Source organism: Adelges cooleyi, unplaced genomic scaffold (genome assembly GCF_023614345.1).
Source record: "Adelges cooleyi isolate 19-005CV unplaced genomic scaffold, UGA_ACOO_1.1 ACOO_flye_CR_arks_rails_tigmint_CR_PRNA_2, whole genome shotgun sequence".
NCBI classification, from domain to species: domain Eukaryota; kingdom Metazoa; phylum Arthropoda; class Insecta; order Hemiptera; family Adelgidae; genus Adelges; species Adelges cooleyi.
The window spans coordinates 4321148-4339133 of record NW_026095860.1 but is presented as its reverse complement, the minus strand read 5'-3'; the positions used below and the strand labels follow the sequence as shown (position 1 = coordinate 4339133).

At 30.4% G+C, this 17986-nt stretch overlaps 2 protein-coding genes across 10 annotated transcripts in view; one reads left to right on the top strand and one right to left on the bottom strand.

The window, feature by feature from the left end:
• Positions 1 to 17986, top strand: part of LOC126833707 (ras-related protein Rap-2c) — a 91582-nt gene that overhangs the window by 60631 nt on the left and 12965 nt on the right. For 2 of the 6 annotated variants that reach the window (XM_050565197.1, XM_050565198.1), the window contains exon 3: positions 7847 to 7890. The exons of the other annotated variants lie outside the window; for them this stretch is intronic. The gene's annotated coding sequence lies outside the window, so the exon portion shown is untranslated. The remainder of the gene's footprint in view (positions 1 to 7846; positions 7891 to 17986) is intronic. 6 annotated transcript variants of the gene reach the window in all.
• On the bottom strand, positions 1510 to 17452 carry LOC126833706 (lipase member H-like). Of its 4 annotated transcripts, XM_050565192.1 has the most exons (8): positions 17100 to 17451; positions 16975 to 17041; positions 16285 to 16400; positions 15404 to 15655; positions 9752 to 9952; positions 2108 to 2264; positions 1843 to 1893; positions 1510 to 1759 (listed from the first exon to the last, which is right to left on the bottom strand). In XM_050565192.1, the coding sequence occupies exons 1-7, from the start codon at positions 17146 to 17148 to the stop codon at positions 1863 to 1865; spliced, it is 873 nt and encodes a 290-aa protein (XP_050421149.1). In that variant the 5' UTR covers positions 17149 to 17451; the 3' UTR covers positions 1510 to 1759; positions 1843 to 1862. The 4 variants fall into 4 exon arrangements, with proteins under 4 accessions (XP_050421149.1, XP_050421150.1, XP_050421147.1 ...); XM_050565193.1 differs by having other exon boundaries at positions 1510 to 1893; positions 16975 to 17032; positions 17100 to 17452; XM_050565190.1 differs by having other exon boundaries at positions 1510 to 1893.

Sequence of the window (17986 nt, the reverse complement as noted above, 5' to 3'; positions counted from 1 at the left end):
CGCATAACGGCGATTATAACAAAAACATAATTGTATTATATATTCTATTAAAATGTAATGCAACTTCCGAGGAACTGTTGTCTGAATAGATTAAAATTAAACAAAACTAGTCGGTGTGATACGAATGAAAGAGTTGCAGGAACGGACATGACATAATGAAACATATTTTAATTTTATTTAGCTGAACATTTTTATAAGAACTTTTAAAAGGCTTTTAGTAGCATTTAAGTAGAAATTCTATAGTATTACAAAACACTACAATAAATACTAAACTTCATTACCTATTTTAAAAATTAACTAAAAACCAATATATTAAAAGAAATTAAAGCGCAGAGATATTATAACGCAAAAAAATACGGATAAAACGAGTTGACAAAAATATTTTAAAAAAATATAAAGGAAGGGTTGAATTTTCATGTTTGAGTTTATTTTATGATTTCCAAAAGTTTAAGATTACTATTACCCTTAGATATCGCCTGTCACTTTTCCCTTTGGGTTTTTATAAAGATAACTATATAAAGATAGCTACTAGTTTAGCGACGTCGAATGAAAAGCACTTGTATTTGTTTGATTTTGGTACCCCAAAAACCAAAAATAAATAACCATTAACGAAGATAAATTGTACAACGATATTACGAAGAACTTAAAGTAAAGAAGCTGGATCTGCACAAAACTCACTGTTAAGAAAAGAAGAGATAAACACGACGCTCATTATTATACCTATATATTGTATTACTTGAGATTACTTAAATCAAAAATAATATTATATTGAAGAACGGCTGATTGAACTTATGGAATTATATCTTTATAAATTTTAATAACATTATATAATTAATCAAAATAATAGTTATTGATTTGAATAGAATACATTTTTCGTAAAAATTCAAACATAGTTTGTAAAACAATTATTTTAAAAGGTAAATAGATAGTTTTTGTTGTTTGTTATGTAAATAACATAAAATGTAAATATAATAAAAATAAAAAAAACAATTCAATCAAAATATAATTTTTTGATGATAATATGATTTTCTGAATAAACCAACTACTGGATAATGATCGCCGTGTCTGTAAGATTCTATAATTTTCATCAATCATACATTATTAATTAAGTATCAAATAGTGTATGCGGTTTACAATAAATCACACTATGCTATAATGACATAATTTATATTAATTTACTAGGCACAATCTATTGGTCATATAAACGTATAATGAAAAGCGTTGAACCATGCACATTTTACATTGACTCTGCTGCAATGCACTGATTACAACAGTCAACTGAAACCGTTAAACTGGTACAACTTGATTTATTTTCTAGCATCCCTTCTTTTATCATTATTGTTCAATTCCACATGTGTAGACACGTTAAATAGCCGATTTAAAGTACAAATATTAATCACAATAATTTTACTATGAAGTATGGATTGTATAGGACAGTGGGGTTTAATCACAATTTAGTTATTTAAATTCAGATGATAGCTTGTAAAGAATACACAAACACACAACCAAGTTTGTATATTATGTTTATTGTTCGTTGAAATATACAAAAAATTGTTTTTTTGTAGTCATGATTGATAGTTATCTCAAATCAAATATTTGATAGCATATATTTTTAATAATAATATACTGTCAAACAAATTATAAATGCATAACTATATACACATGTATGCGTTATTTGATTAAAATATGTCGGAGAGACTTACAAAGTTTTTAATACATTGGTAGGTAATCAATATATGACGGTGACACATTTAGGCCGCTGGTAATAATAAACACATCGAAAAGCTATTAATAACTATTGTATGATAACTTTTCAATAAGGTTGTCATTTTATTAAATTACTTGTTGAAAATTGGTTTATTTCATGTTACCACCGAGTACAGTCCTCTGGTCCTAAAAACAGAAATATGTACAGAAATTATTATTTTTTATCATGATTATACCATTTTAACAGTCTCGATTCCACAGTACCTTTTAAATCTTGAATATTTTACTATTCAACAGCGTACGGTGAGTGTAGATTTAAAAAATTGGGTTGGGAAAAAAACTGTATATTTATATTTTTGAAACGCTGTATATGATATGTTTATAGCACATAGTTACTTACGTGATTGGTATAGTAATATTCATATAGATTGTAGGTTCGTTAAGGTCATTAATCATATTTTCACAATTTTCAAGCGTGTGACATTTGTAGGCTAGATATTTAGTTGGATTTTTGAGAGATTTGATTAAATATTCAGTGGCTTTACTATGACTGCAAACTAAATAAAATTAAAATAAGTACACGTGATTGATAAACATTGATTTATAATATAATTATATATATATGGACCGAGACTATATATTGTTATCCATAGTATTTATTGGCTTTAAAAATATACGTGCAAATGTATAAGTAAACAGACACCTAAGTTGCTACTTATATCGTACACGTATTCAAAAGTTTTGCAACAAAAAAAAGGTTATTGTGATTACTTGAATAAATAACATTTTGACAAGTCCATAAACCGTAAATTTTCAGCTTCTCCGATAAACACACAATCCTTTTTTAGCTGTTTATTACTTTTGTAGCACATGTGAGATATATTGCTCTCAAATCGAAAAAAATTGTTTTTGAATAGTTAGTTTGTTGTATTATTTGAAGGTTAATATCGTTTCAAACGGTAAACAATTAACAATATACGAGATACTTGTACTTAAAAAAAAAAACGAAAATTCTTTAGCACTATTTGTGAAAACAACAAGTATTTCTAACCCACTTCTCGATTTTCACACTTTAATATTGTTTCCCTTAATAATAAGAAGGTAACCCGTTTTTTTTATTATGCCCGTTTTTTCGTTTAAATGTACCTTTATGTATCTTATTGAGTAACCGGAAAAGCATTGTTACTTTACAAATAGTTACCAAAAAATAAAAAACCAAAATAATACCTAATATTTTACTATCGGGCGCTATCTGGTTTGTATTGTAGACTCGGATGTATCAAAATTGCCTATACGGCACGCCGGCTGGTATAATTATAGTTTATTGTTGTACAAAAATACATCAACAATATTCAAATTTTAAGTCGAATCATTAAACCATTCATCTTTTGAAAAACAACAGCATATTATTTGGAAAACAATTCGATTTTGTAATACAACATAGTTGAGTACAATTCGAAAGGCTGAACAAATGCGATTGGCATCTTTCAATACCAAAAATAGCAAGCACGTTCTCTTGAGCAAAAACAAACACCTTTTACGTACCGTTAAACACAAGACAATTGTGAAATAGATGAATAACACCCACGCACGTATGCTGACTTGTATGACCACAACCAGAGTTGTGCATCATTCGAATAAAACGTTATCTAAATAATCATCTAGATAAAATATTACTCAAGTAAAAGTTATTCGAACAATTTTTTTTATTAGAATAATTTTCAAACACATTTTGTATGTGTTTTTTTTTTTAGTAATTATATTTGAAAACAAAATTTTGTATTAACATAATACATATATGCTATATTTATAACATTTTTAAAATAATAATATATAAATATAGGAAGACAATTTTTTATTCGAATAAAAATGTCCACTACAAACAAAACCAAACATAATCGTTTGCTACATATTTTTTTCTCGAGTACAGTACTAATTAATAAAGTTAATTACAATTCAACACCGTAACTGTCATAATAATTTTTTTATCGACCTAAGCAGAATGCATTTCAATACTACGCAAAAATCGAATACTTTGGACTTATTTTCTAATTTTCTAATTTACACTATAATTCAATATAATATGTATGGGTCGTTTGTTATATAGCTAACTTAATAGCGAACAAGTGAGTTTGAAAGACATTTATGATAGTAGTAGGTACCTTAAAATACACTTGACTATTTCACAATTAAAATTAAGCGTAAATACTATCAACGCAGTTGACGACAAATGCCAAAAACTGTTAGACTAAAAACGGATCTTTGCAGGGTTGTTTCGCCCGTTCGTTATAGCGTTATCAGGTTTTTTAGTTTTTACGCGTCCTCTCGAGTTTAGTCGGTCTAGAAACAAACGTGTTAAACTTTTTATAGGTCGTAGCGCTCAGCTTTTATGTGTCACGATCACAATCTAAGCACATGTCGATAAACTACTACGGTTCGCGTTAACTTGAAAAAACACTTTATAGGCCTACCAAACCCCCGACGACCGCAGACCGAATGTCCTATGATATTTTTGACAAACCGTTCTCAAAACCCTGGTTCGAATGATGAGAAAATCATATTATTTTATAAACACATTTATTCGCCAATGTGTTCAAAAAACGTTCATGGATTTAAACTATTTTTGATCATTTTTGGATCTAGCCATGTTATCAACACAGTTTTGTCATTTAGGATTGTCAAACGTGCAAAAAAAAATATATGAGCTTTGATTATGTCAAAAATGTCAATAAAACATACTAAACCGCGTACCAATCCGTAACCCCGACTTCTCTGCAACTGACAAACACTCTTGACAATTTATCAAAGCGAGAGGCGCCGCCATCACACAACTATTAAATATTAAATGACTTTTCTGAAGAATTGCCGGCCATCAAATCAACAAACGCCTAAAAGTTCACTTTGATTCAAAGGAAAAAGTGATCACAGTGTAAAAGGGTAATATGCCTCTTTAACGGGTAAGTGCATATTTGGGATTGGAAAGGTCACAGCATTTCAGATATTATTATAACCGCAAGTAATAAAATCACTTGACAAAAAAAAAAAAATTATACAGATAGAAAAAGGTAATGTTCATAAATAACGCATGAGCAAGAACACGTTTTTAATTTAAAATGGTCACTTGTACGCCTTTGGTATTCATCACTTAATTGTGCAATTTAGAGTGCTAGACAAAAATACTAACGTCCCGCTGTGAGATTCAAAAAGCGCTTTGAGTAATAGTCAATGTCGGTTAAGGCCTTGCGTGTTCCTTTTATCAACCCAACATGTTATATGCTAATAGATATCTTGAAAAAAAAGCTGGAACTAAACGATTCAAGTCTAGTCCTAACTCTAAATTATATCGTCCAGTACGCAATCACATTTTCATTGAGTCTATTATATACTTGACCGTCTCGATTTAATTACTTACATTGTATTGTACTTACATGTGTATGTACAAACTGACAATACCCCAGATGAATACGATTGTTTGTTAAACGTTTCAACTATGACTTAAGCATGCGTAGATTTTCGAATAAAATTTAATCTTATATACTAAAATAAAAATCACAACTTAATTGATTCAGACCTCTATTTCTGATAACAAAAATATAATCCCGGAGTATACACTACGATGATAAAATACTAAACACTTTAATACGAGTTATATTATTGCGTATAGAAAAACAAACTGCTTTAATATCATCAAAACCGGTATATAATAAGACAAACGTGACCTTCACTCGAAACAGCGGTCCAAAAACTATATATATTAATTATATATATTATATATATTAATGCTATATAGGATAAATTGACTTCGGTCATGTATTGCTCGGCCGTAACAACGTTTGTTTCGGTCGGCCCAAGTTTTTACCACAGCAGCTTTAACAATAGGCATTACATTTTTTATGGTTATTTTTTATAACACATCACTCGACCCTTGGTGTATATATTTGTAAAGATAATGTTTGAAAGTTATCAAGTCGCTGATGGAGTATTCGGTTTAAAATTGCGTCTCCGAAATTGTACTCCACGGACCTTAAATATTAAAAAAGATGGTAAAAAAAAAGATAAAAAATGAAAGTAAAACGGAACCGTCGTGCGCAAAATATGTTATAAGTTGGAAACGCTGAGATAATAAAAGGTCATTTATAAATTGGAACACAGCGTTAAAGAGTTTACTGTTGTTTTGAAAAATAACATTACATAAAGTTTTTCTATTGGGAAAATGTCGGTTCGTATTAAAGACAATAAAAAATAATAATACTCGTTAGACACTACGGGTTCCCCGTATCCGTTGCTATTAACCGCTGTCAGGTTAATAACTTTAAATTATTCAAAACCATCGGCCGGACCCTTCACCGTTCGGTCAGTCACAATTCGATTGATATTAAGTATCGCGGTCACGTTTTTATTGATTAAAATATGCCATTTTAACAACTTACATACATTACATAATATCAGTATTCCAGTATAACTTCTTAATTTAATATCGTTGTAAAAATGGTAAAATTTATTAAAAAATATTTCAAATAAAATACATTCCTAAAAAAACACTTAGAAGTTATATCAATTCACAGTTGTATTCTAAGTAAGTATTCTAGCGAGCCTAGATCTGACTGAATACATTTTATTAATTCAACTCAATAGTAGGTTATATTATATTTTTAATAATGCGAAATACGGCTAAGATGAAATATATTGGTGGTACAAGACATATATTTTAGAATAAATTGACCGGCATTACCACTAATAAATAATACACAGATACATACATCCGGATGTCCGGATATACAATTCGATTACAAAAGACTTTCAAAATCAAAAGAAAACAACTTTGAGATGGAACCTAATTTTAAATCCTTTCGAAGCCATTTTATGCGTGCTGACTAAATGTGTTTATGTTATGTAATATATAAAACAAATCCGTAGCATATGTTTATAAATTATTGTATAAATTGGATTAAAAAAAAAAAATCAATTTACTTATTTAAATTTCTATAATACGTATAATATGAAGACATTTCTTCAGAATTTAATGTCTATGGACCAAATGCTGTAGTTTATATTCAATGTATGTAATATTAAATGCCTAAAAATGAAATTGTATTGTTGAACATTTTTGTTTAAAAGATAGTTTTAGAGAGTAACTTTTTAACAGTGAAACCTACGCATAAAACATAATTTTAGACTATCTCTGTGCGAACCGCGAACACTCCACAGCGCATAGAGTAGAATATTATATGATTAGTCGTTCAAGTGAAGAAAAATGATTTGAAAAAAAAAAAAGGTGTAAAGCCGCGAACGCTGTAACATAAGGCAACATCGTTCAGGACAAGATGGGTTCATATTGACGTACTTATCCGAATAGAGCTCTCATCGATCACATTTGACTTTTGTGTGATCCAATCATCAACTGCTCTACAATATGATCGACCAGGATGTCGAGTAAATAACCATTGACCCGACCCAAGAGATATATTTTGATAGCAACCAGCAAGAAATATCGCACGTTTTCTGAAAACAGTCAAAATTGCTGCGCGACAACGATGTCCGTTCAGGTCGAATCAATAAAGTACCAAATAAAAAAAAAATCACACTTCTCTTTCACTTTCATTGCTTCCTTTGGCGTACCAAATCGTTAACATCGGCAATGGCCTTCTCTCGTTTTCGGGACCCAATCTTTACTGTAGCGCGACATCTTAATCCAATTATTTTTTCAGTTATTCCTCCCTACATAGGTAATAAAACCGCACCAAAAAAAAAAAAACCATTTAGACAACAGCAATTGGCGGTTAAAAAAACTGCAAATTAAATAACTTCAAACTCAACATTAGCGATTTAATTAAAACAGTAAATTGTATTTGAATGTAAAAAAAAACATGCATAATTCGGCAAAGATGCCAAAAAAAAAGTAGAAAATGAATGCTCGCTAAACGAATTGATATTACCATCGCACACTTATCCTCGTTTTTTTTTAAATCCGCGGGTACATAATATTCTGCATAATAATGGTATATTATACACTTAAAACGATTCTCGTGCACCGCGTTATAATAATCATCATAATAAATTATAAATCCAGACGGTAAATAATATCCGAAGCGGAAAATGTACTATTGAACTCACAAAGTCGTTTGTTGTCTGTTTTCAGGAAATTCATCCACACGTTAACTATTGCACAAACACCGATACCAGGTATATTTTATAGTAATTATTTAGAGTTTGCCAGACTGTTCCTTGAATTGGAAAATTGGGAAAATTTAATTTAAACGTCACTTCACTTTATTCACTGTACGATTTCTATACTGTGCGCACAACATACAATTTGAAATGTAAAGAACTATTACCTTTATGATTTCGTTTATTTGATGCGAGCGTTTCATGCGAACAAATTCCTACAACTGCTTAATTCGAACGATTTTGGAAAAGCGAAATTTGATTCTCATTCTGAAAAAAGAGAGAGAAATAATCGTTTAATATTATGCAGCTTGTTCAAAATTTCGCAAACCACTCATTTTTGCTATACTTCTTCGTCTTCTTTCGGTTTCTATTACCTTCCTAGAGTTTTCGCCGCCATCAATAAATCCCTCCACTTCTACCGATATTCTACTATATCCCCCCCCCTGTCCCAATTCTGTATTCCTAAGTCTCTCTTTTGAGGGCAAACCCGTGGTCATTTCACTTCCGGCCTTCAGTCGATCATTACTCGGCATTCGTACTCCAATGCATACAAGCCCCAGCCATTGTATGGCCTATGACTTTTAAGAAATCATTATCTGCTGCCATTATTATTTCTCTTGTAATTTTCTCCGTTGACTTTTTTTGTTACTGGCCCGTTCTCCTACTCTTCCATACCCTTTGAGAGTGTTTCATTGTACAACAGCTCCATTAACTTTATTTTATCTGAGTTAATTTGTTGACCTATTTGTCTGGCTGTTCGTTTTAGTGTCATGGTTACTCTCGTTGTATATTCTTCGAGCTGCATATTGCATAGTTCTAATCACCCTCTCTAGAGATGTATTAAATAGCAATGCATTTGCCTTGTTTCAGGCCCGTTTCAACACTGAAAGCTTCAAATTTTATACTGTCTACACTAACTTGGTGTTTTCTTCCTTCCATACACGTTCAGATTAGGTTCACAAGCCTCTTTGGAAATCCGAACTCGTCCGTTGTGTTGTGAAGACTATCTCTATAAACGCTATTTTATGTCTTTCTAAAGTCCACTAACAACTGCCAGATGTTCTAGTGATATTCATATGTTCCTTTATTCAGCGTCCTATTGACAGTAACTATTCGATATCTTTCCTTGCGAAAACCACAACGGTATTCTCCTAAACGTTTTTCCGCGTAAAGTGTCAAGCGGTTTAATAACACTTAAGATATACCTTATGTGCTGAATTCCAAAGCAAAATCCCTCTGTATTTACTACATTCAGTTTTATCACCCTCATTCTGCAGTAGTAAAATTATTTCTTTGCCATCTGGCATAGTTGCATAATTTGTTATATTAAATAACTATTTTAGTTAAAAACGTTTTTAAACTTAAAAGATATGTAATGATAACCTGTAACTACCATAATAGTTTTATTGTTTATTCATTAACACAACAACATACATGCAGTAAGGTTTCTCCACATTTTAATTGTTTTAATTATGTCGCTTACTCATTATAAATTATAAGCTTTATACATAATAAATTTTAAAATTTTAAAATTATTTATTTCTTTATTTTTTAATAATCTGAATTTCATAAATATCTCAGATATACCAGCGTCTATCGTATAATAATAATATATATATAGCTAATAACCCAAACCGAAATCCGAATATCTTAAAGGTATTTATAACTTATATTATTTTGATAGCATTATTTTGTTTTCCGCATCCGGGATAACCAGTTTTATTCTACCTTCACTACCTACCCGTATTACCAATAATTAATCAGTGTTATTAGCTCTTTCCCGTTAAACTTTGAGAAATAAACTTTTACTATACGAGTTGTGTAATGTTTGACCGAACTCAAACAAGAATGTACTTAAGCCTCTTATACTACTTACTTAGCTTATCAAAAGTAGACTTGTAGTCGCATGACGGTTGCAGCATTCCACCATTGAAATAAAAGTCTACATGACCTATAGGTTCCTTTAAACCCAAAAGCATGGTTGCTGTGTGGAGTACCATCACGAACTGTCCACTATCAACGTTAACTCCATTGTTTCCAGAATCATTTCCAAAACCCGGCATAGCTGGATCAAGAGCTAAACGTAAAAATTTAATGTTTAAATCATTATGCAATAATCAAACTTAATAATTTAAATACAAAATCTGAAATTTATATTTTCCCTACAAATGACGAACGACACAATTTTGAATCAATATTAAATTTTTTTTACTGCGTTAAAATAAAAGATGATTCATCTATCAATACATCCTCGCAATTTACTTTCGTCTGGCATTTTCAAAAAATATTTTTCTTATCTGTGTTATATTAGAATTTTGAAACTTTTTAAATAACCTTATCTATTATTTATGTATAAAGCTTGCTAGTAAAATTAATTATTATCAGGCAAACTTTTGACATGCAAGATGACGTTATAGACGAAGTTAGGTATATTAAATTATAATCACATTATATAAAAATATGATGTCACTCACAAGCATTTGTATATTGTTATTTATTTACAAAATACTTGAATACAAATTTGTACATTTCACTTAAATAACAAAAATGTGTAAACACTAATACATGTAGCAAGGGGCAAACAAATCTAGGGTGTGATGTTCAATTTTCACAACACTTATATCTATATATATATATATATATATATATATATATATATATATATACACATTTATTTTTGTGAACAACTATGCTTATAAAATGCATAACAAGTCTACCATTTTTGTATGTTTTTGACATATCTGAGCGAACGTTAAAACGCTCTTGATGCACTCATGCGAATAAGAATACACAAGTATAATATGAGTCACCTGCATTTGACGAAAGTCCGGTTGGTAAACGGAAAAATATAAATAATGAAAAACATAGTGGCGATAAAATCCTTATGCAGGAGAGTAAACATGGATACGCGTTATGACGGGAAAGAAATTGGTCCACGATAAAAAATATTAAAAAGCTGTGATAAAAGCTATGAGAAAACATCTCGCGTGATGCTCACTTGAGTTGTGTACATATTTACAAATAAAAAAATTAGATGGAAAATATTTTTTTTCAAATTATATTTATACATATACTATATACATCTCGGTCATAAACATACATGATGCCGAGTATAAGGCTACGTTCGGGTTGTAGTGCTTCTGTTAAACGTAGTGTAACGACTGAACGCATGGCATGCTATTAGCGTACAATACTCATTGGACAATGATGGAAATGACTGCACGAAATATTATAAACTATCTCATTTTCTCTGCGTTTTATAACGACTATTAGTCAAAAGCAATAATGACCGTTTGCGATGGTTCGTGACAAAGATTACCGATCGCAGCTCGAATTAAAGCACTAACACATTTTGCACAAACCGGTAGACCAACGCGGGTTTAATACAGTACACTATAATCAACGGTTTGCATAAAGTCTACCCAAAAGTACATAATTTTCTCGAGTTGCTAAATTTGTTATAAATTACATTTGCGACGGGTGTATGTATTGATTATTTTGATAACCGATGAACCTAACCGATTGAGACACATTGGGAATCTGATACTTTTCGCCCATCTCTGGTTACAATACACAATAATTAATCTTGCGAGAAATTGTCGAAAACAGCGGAACACGGCGGTGCCAACAGGAAACCGGAAATAATATCCGACTAACGCAGCAGCGAAATACCTACTTTATGACCAGCACTGTAAAACGGCGGTAACAAACCCGGTCGACGGGTCCGTGAAGTATCCCGGCCTTTAGTTTGTGACTTGTGTCACGCTATATAGTACGTGTCGCACATTAACTGACGGCACGTATCTATCTTAACGGCCAACTGGTGACACCAAGTGCCGGCAAATAGCATATATAATATAATAAATTGTCGTCAAGAATCCACGACGGAATTCCAAAGAATGCTGCTGAACATTGTTGGACATATCCCACACTGCCAAAGTCTATCCGGCCAATTATGAATACAATTCTTACAGCCAATCACACTAGAGCACCACATTATGCTGCAGAATTCACTTAAGACGCCGTGCCGGTTCAATAGACAAAATAATAACTATATTATTTCATATCCACAGTACACTTATTTACATTTCCGTTTGTGGTTCGATAAACCGTTTGTTTCCCACTAAACTAAATTCGATCACGAAAGTCCTGTCTCGACGCTTTGCAAAGGTTGTAAAATGGGAATTACTCACGTTGCAAGTGATTCTGTTCATATTGTCGACTTGTTGTCCAAAACCACATGATACGAACTCGTAGCTCTTCTTCTTATTATGCCACATAAATAATTTCAAGTATATTAGCCATGAGCAAATATGCCCGACTATATCCGTTCAGGCTAAGATTATTTCTTTGTCGTTTAATTTCCATTTATGTAACAACTTCCTAAGGAGTCATACACTGAGATTACATGAAACAATGTATAATCAAATGTTCACGAATGCAAACTTATTTTGTTTTAACGCGAAACGTCCCTCCGGATTTACGCAAACCTTTATAAATCCATTCATTCACGATTTCGGAATCAAAATAGCAATTAACGACCGGACTTATACAATGTTACAAAAGCAAACACGTTGCTCGAAATTCCCGTGTATTTACTATTTACACAAAAATGGGGTGTGTCAGCATACCTGGCGTATAGCGTTTCATCATCGTTAAAATAATAATTATGCCTTTGACTTTTCAAATGACTTTATTATATTATATGAAGTGTATAAAGGATATCAAAAACAATGTACACTTTTTAAAGGGTAAAAAATATAATGTACGTTCGATTATTTCAGAACCTTATTGTTGAATTTATTTTATTTCAGTTTAATTTTTCAATCCGGGCAGAAACCCTAACTCAAATATTATCATTTTATACTTAAAACAACAGTAATCTAATTGTATTAAATATTTTCTTAATAATTATTTCCTATCCCGATATAGCTAAATTGGCATTGACGTTTTATAATAATGTTATCCAAATTATAAAAAGCGACTTATACAATTTAAGATTTTTTAAAATGGTTAAAAGATACACAGAAATAGGCATTAATATTAGCTAGCATAAGTTTTAAACGATATCAGAAACTATATAGTAAAAAAATTGTTTTAACTCGTTTTCTTATTTTTCAATCGAACATTTCGTTCGAAGACATTATACTATCAGATTGAGTTTTTCCCTTTCATCCTCTAAAGTGTAAACTATGAGGTTGTTCAATAAGCAGTTAATACGTTTTAAAAATAGCATACTTACAATGCGTCGATAAATCACGAAGCAGGTCGTTTAGTTCGATGAACTTTCGAATATCTTCAAACGTTGTATGATAAATGTTGAAAACTTAAGTTTTTACAGTCATTTCAAATTTATGGCAACACTAATCATATTGGGCACTATTTTAATTCGATTTCATACCTATATTATGGGATAAATTGTTCAAAAATCTAAAACTGTAAAATAACGATACAGTTCGGAAACGCGCCGACCGTTGAATTAAATACTATTTTATTCTAAGTTAGATTTATTCAAACATGTTTTCAAATGTATAATATGACGTGTGATATATCAAAAAGTTAACGAAATTGGATAAACCTTTCCACGACGTTTAACCCTCCAAAGCATCTATTCGGGTTGATCGACAGGCTGCAATGGTATTTTCTATAGTATTCGGTCCAGCGGTTCTTGGGATATCAATTCGTAATACTCGGTCGGACACCGATTTTTTTTATAAAAAATATTTTCTTGTAAAATTAATCCGCCTTCTCAGTTTCTTGTCGAAGATACAAGTAACTTATAACACTATGTGATGGTGCCTTCGCCGAAAAGAAAGAAGAGTTGGTAAACCAAAGTTAAGTTAGAACATTAATATTATAGACCAAATATGGTATATATAATTAGTAATAACAATCATTTACAAAAATACTATATATTATACACCAAAGACTACAAAAAATATTACCAAAATGTAACCTCGATTTTTTCGCTGGTGTCAAAATCATCTGCGGCAAAAGTAAAACCCAAACACTATACTTTTACAGCGAGTTTTCCAAAGAATAAAATATTGTGATCTGAACGTGTGTGTGTGGTACGGTATACACCCATTTCATGTAGTTTTTAGAAATGTCCAACACTCCACGCCCACATAAGATATTTCCGCCGTTTTAGTTAAATTAGGTCACTCAATTAAACGTTTAACATACTTTATTTTTACTCACTTCGACTATTTTTATAAGGGCACACAATAGAGCAAACATATTCTTAATTTAAAAATGTTTTGGGTCAACCCTATAACGAAACTACTGCAATACCAAAATGATTTATTGACATCAAAAAACCCTTTAGTACATACATAACAACTCTATGAACATTGTTAACTACCTTATCAAACACTTATTACTTTCTGAATATAACGAAATTATTAATGATGCAAACATATATTATAGTCCAACCAGAAATCGTTTTCTTTTTCATATTCGACCTTTAAGATCATAACTGACAAAAAAATGACCTTCCATCTTTTAATTTGATTTTACAGAAAACGTTTCTGATGCGAAATTGAATAACATGGGTAATTCGTCTCCTTGCCTATTATAGTATTTCTTATGCAGTGGCGCCAAACCTATCTATTAGATATGTCAGTTGCCACACTTATTTGTGGGGATAGGTGGACCGATAGTAAAAGCATAATAAAGTAATAATAGTTTAATTTAATATGCAGCTAATTTTTTTATGATACCAGTACACCTATTTTACATGTTTCTATCTTTAGTTTGAGTACGCTGCCAAATTTGTTGAATTATGAATTATGACTTTGCATTTGTAAGTATAATTGTATATAAGGAGTGTGATATTGAGCGTTTGTTGATAATGGGTATCTTTGTTTTTGCATTTAAATATTTTTTAGAGAGTGTATGGAGCTCTTCTTACCACGAATATTTCTTATGCTACTTGTATTCTTTTAGATGTTGTTCAATAAGCCACATTTATTGTAATTTCTGTACTAGTATTAGTAGTACTCGATTTATTAAATGTATTAGTTTCTACAGTACATTGCATTTTTTCAATCGAAGATAAGATAAATGTACATAATCGTATTATCTATAATCGATAATACAGGGCTAAACAGGGCTTATGGTAGTCTCTTAAAAAACTGCTATCTGCTCATAGTATTATTCTGCCCCAATAAACAATAATTGGTCGATGGCCAGTATCTTGTATGTTTCGTTGACTACAAAAATACTCATTTTCCTAAACATAATTTAGAATTTATTCAGTAGAATTTTTGTCAGTTGTAATTAGTTAAAAATATATACTTTCTTAAATATGAACTTTCTTGTGATTTATAATTTAGTATAAAAAAAAACTGGTAGGAAATGCGATCAAATGTGTTGTCTTTTTTACGCATTATTTTTTTTAAAAGAATTAATGTTTACTTTTAACATTAGCTACATCAAATTAATAATAATATTAAAAGTAACACTATTTTTCTGAAATCTTTGCATTCAATATTAGTTTTTCATAACGAAGACGGTATACACCTACCTATAATCCGTTTGATTCGACTGTCTAACATACGTCCTGCGATTCCGACTATGTGAGCACCCAAACTATGACCAATCAACGTCACGTTATCGTAGTCTTTAATCACACGTTGGTCGTGCAAAGTACTTAACCAATTGGCCAGATAAGCGGCCACAATGTGTGAACGAATTACTGCGATTTCGTAATTATTTACCTGGGACCACTTGGACCAGTCGACCAAAATAACATTAACGTCCATTCTTTCCACCAACGCTGTAAACAAATTCGAAAAATTAAAAACAAAATATTGTTGTAAACAGAAATATTTTTATCGTAATAACACCTGACAAGTTCATTGAAGCTGATGTTTCACATAATATTACATAATTTTTGGAAAAATTACCTGTCAGAATGCATTTAAAAGATTTTGAAACATTCAACGTTAATGTATTTTTTTAATAAAATTTGTATTTGCAAAATAAAATCCACGTCTTGAAATATTATTCATCTCTGTATAAAACTACAGAAAAAAAAACAGTTATACCTTCATTCGAGCTTTAGAGCAACAAGGACTTTTTCATCGTTCTCGTTTATCTAATTGTAAACTAAAAAAATCAGAACGCCATAGTAACACAAAAAACGTGGACACATGCTTTTAATTATTGTATAAGCTCGTGAATACTAATCAGTAAATACGTTTTTCAAGCTCTTTATCTTTATCCTCATGTTATATTTCTCTAGTAAACTACACTAACCTGTATGTCATTTTTTAGTCATGCCGTTAGATCAGCCCACGGGTAAAAGCTGAGCCTTTCGTTTTAAGCGCTCAGATAAAATTACCAAAGTCTTGCGAAAAAAATCTTAAAAATATAAAGTTAAGTCATTCATAATTAAATGATTACTTTGTCGTACTTCCGCTGTGCGCCAAATCTCGGGACTCGATTGGAATCCATGAACAAATACTACAAATGGTTTATCAGCTAAAACACTTATGTTATACCGTTCTAACAAACGAGAGCTGAAAAAATACAAAATAACAGTGAAAAAATATGTTTTTTATTTAATTTATGATATATTTTTTTATATTGTAGATTTTATTGTGCCTAGAAAAATTGTTTTAAATTATGTAATATACATAAGAACTAGTAATTTAATGTTTTACTTCGAATATCGAATTAACAGGTTATTTTCGTATTAATGATTTTTAACTATTCTATTAAATCAATTTAATTAGGTTAATTTTTTGTTTAAATGTCTCCATAAATAATAACCAATAGTACATAATGTATTGTTACAAAGCTAAACAAATCAATAGAATTTAGATGATTGTTTGTAAAAAATTTTTTAGTTCAAAGTTCAAACATTTCAATTTGAGTAAACTAATATACACGAATATAAATAGTTCACATAATTTTTATAAATATTTTTTGTTTTAATCTGTAGTATCATATTATAAAAACCATTTAAAAAAATATTATTTTTATTAAATAACATTTAAAAATATTGTCAATTAATTAAAAAGAAATTAAAATTCCATTATAAGCTGTCATATTCTACAATTAAATAGCTAATAAAAAAAAATTATATATTACTCGTTTTTAAAAAACATGAAACGCATTCCGATTTCCTCCGAGATCATTGGTCGAGCTTCTAATTTATCTGTAATTTGTTTAGTTATTGTTTTGTAGAATAAATTTTAAAAAGTTAAATAAATTACCGAAAATTGAAAAATGAAATACCATCAGTATACTCAAACTACAAATCATCGTAACGTTTTAGATTATTTTTCAATAAGTTTAAGTAAATACGCAATTAAAAAAAAAAAAACACTCAATACACTACGGCAATACTTAAAACTCAAAACATTTACCATAAACTATATTATTGAAATTTAAAAAAAAAATCGTTAATTATCTATATGGCAAATAGCTATTAAGTATGTATGAATGAACCATATAGCCGAATTGTATCACTAAGAATGAGTTGAACTGTAATCGCGTTTACCTAGTCTATAGAAAATAACAATAATACGGTGCCCAACAAAACTTGCTGACCTTAAGGCAAACAACCGAATAGATTTAATTAGTTTGTTTCTTTGTATAATATTATCTGTACAGAAAATTCACATATCACATTTCACACTTATCTTTGACCACAATAATTGTTAAAATAATATCAAATGTAAGCAAATAGCAAATTGTTGTACACAATATATAACTATAATTTTTGTGATTAATTTAATTACAATAATTAGCTCAATATATTATTAAGAGTCTGGCATTTTGTGACAGCGGTTGCTTGTGGCAAGCCAATATCAAACGAGTTGAGACATATTCAAGGCTTATTTTCGTCTAACCATCCAAAATAAAATAATCTTACTATAAAAGTCCGAATAAAAGTCTAACTACATGTGTGTCGCGGTTCATATACTCCGTATATATTACAAAAATTACACACGATACACCAATGTTACGGGAAGTGATTTTTAAACTACTTAAGTTCATGCACAATTACCCAGTGACATATATAGCAATAGCAACACGCTTGGGCAGTATCAGTCAAGGTTTTTCATTACAGCCAAAGGTTACACGATTCATTATACAC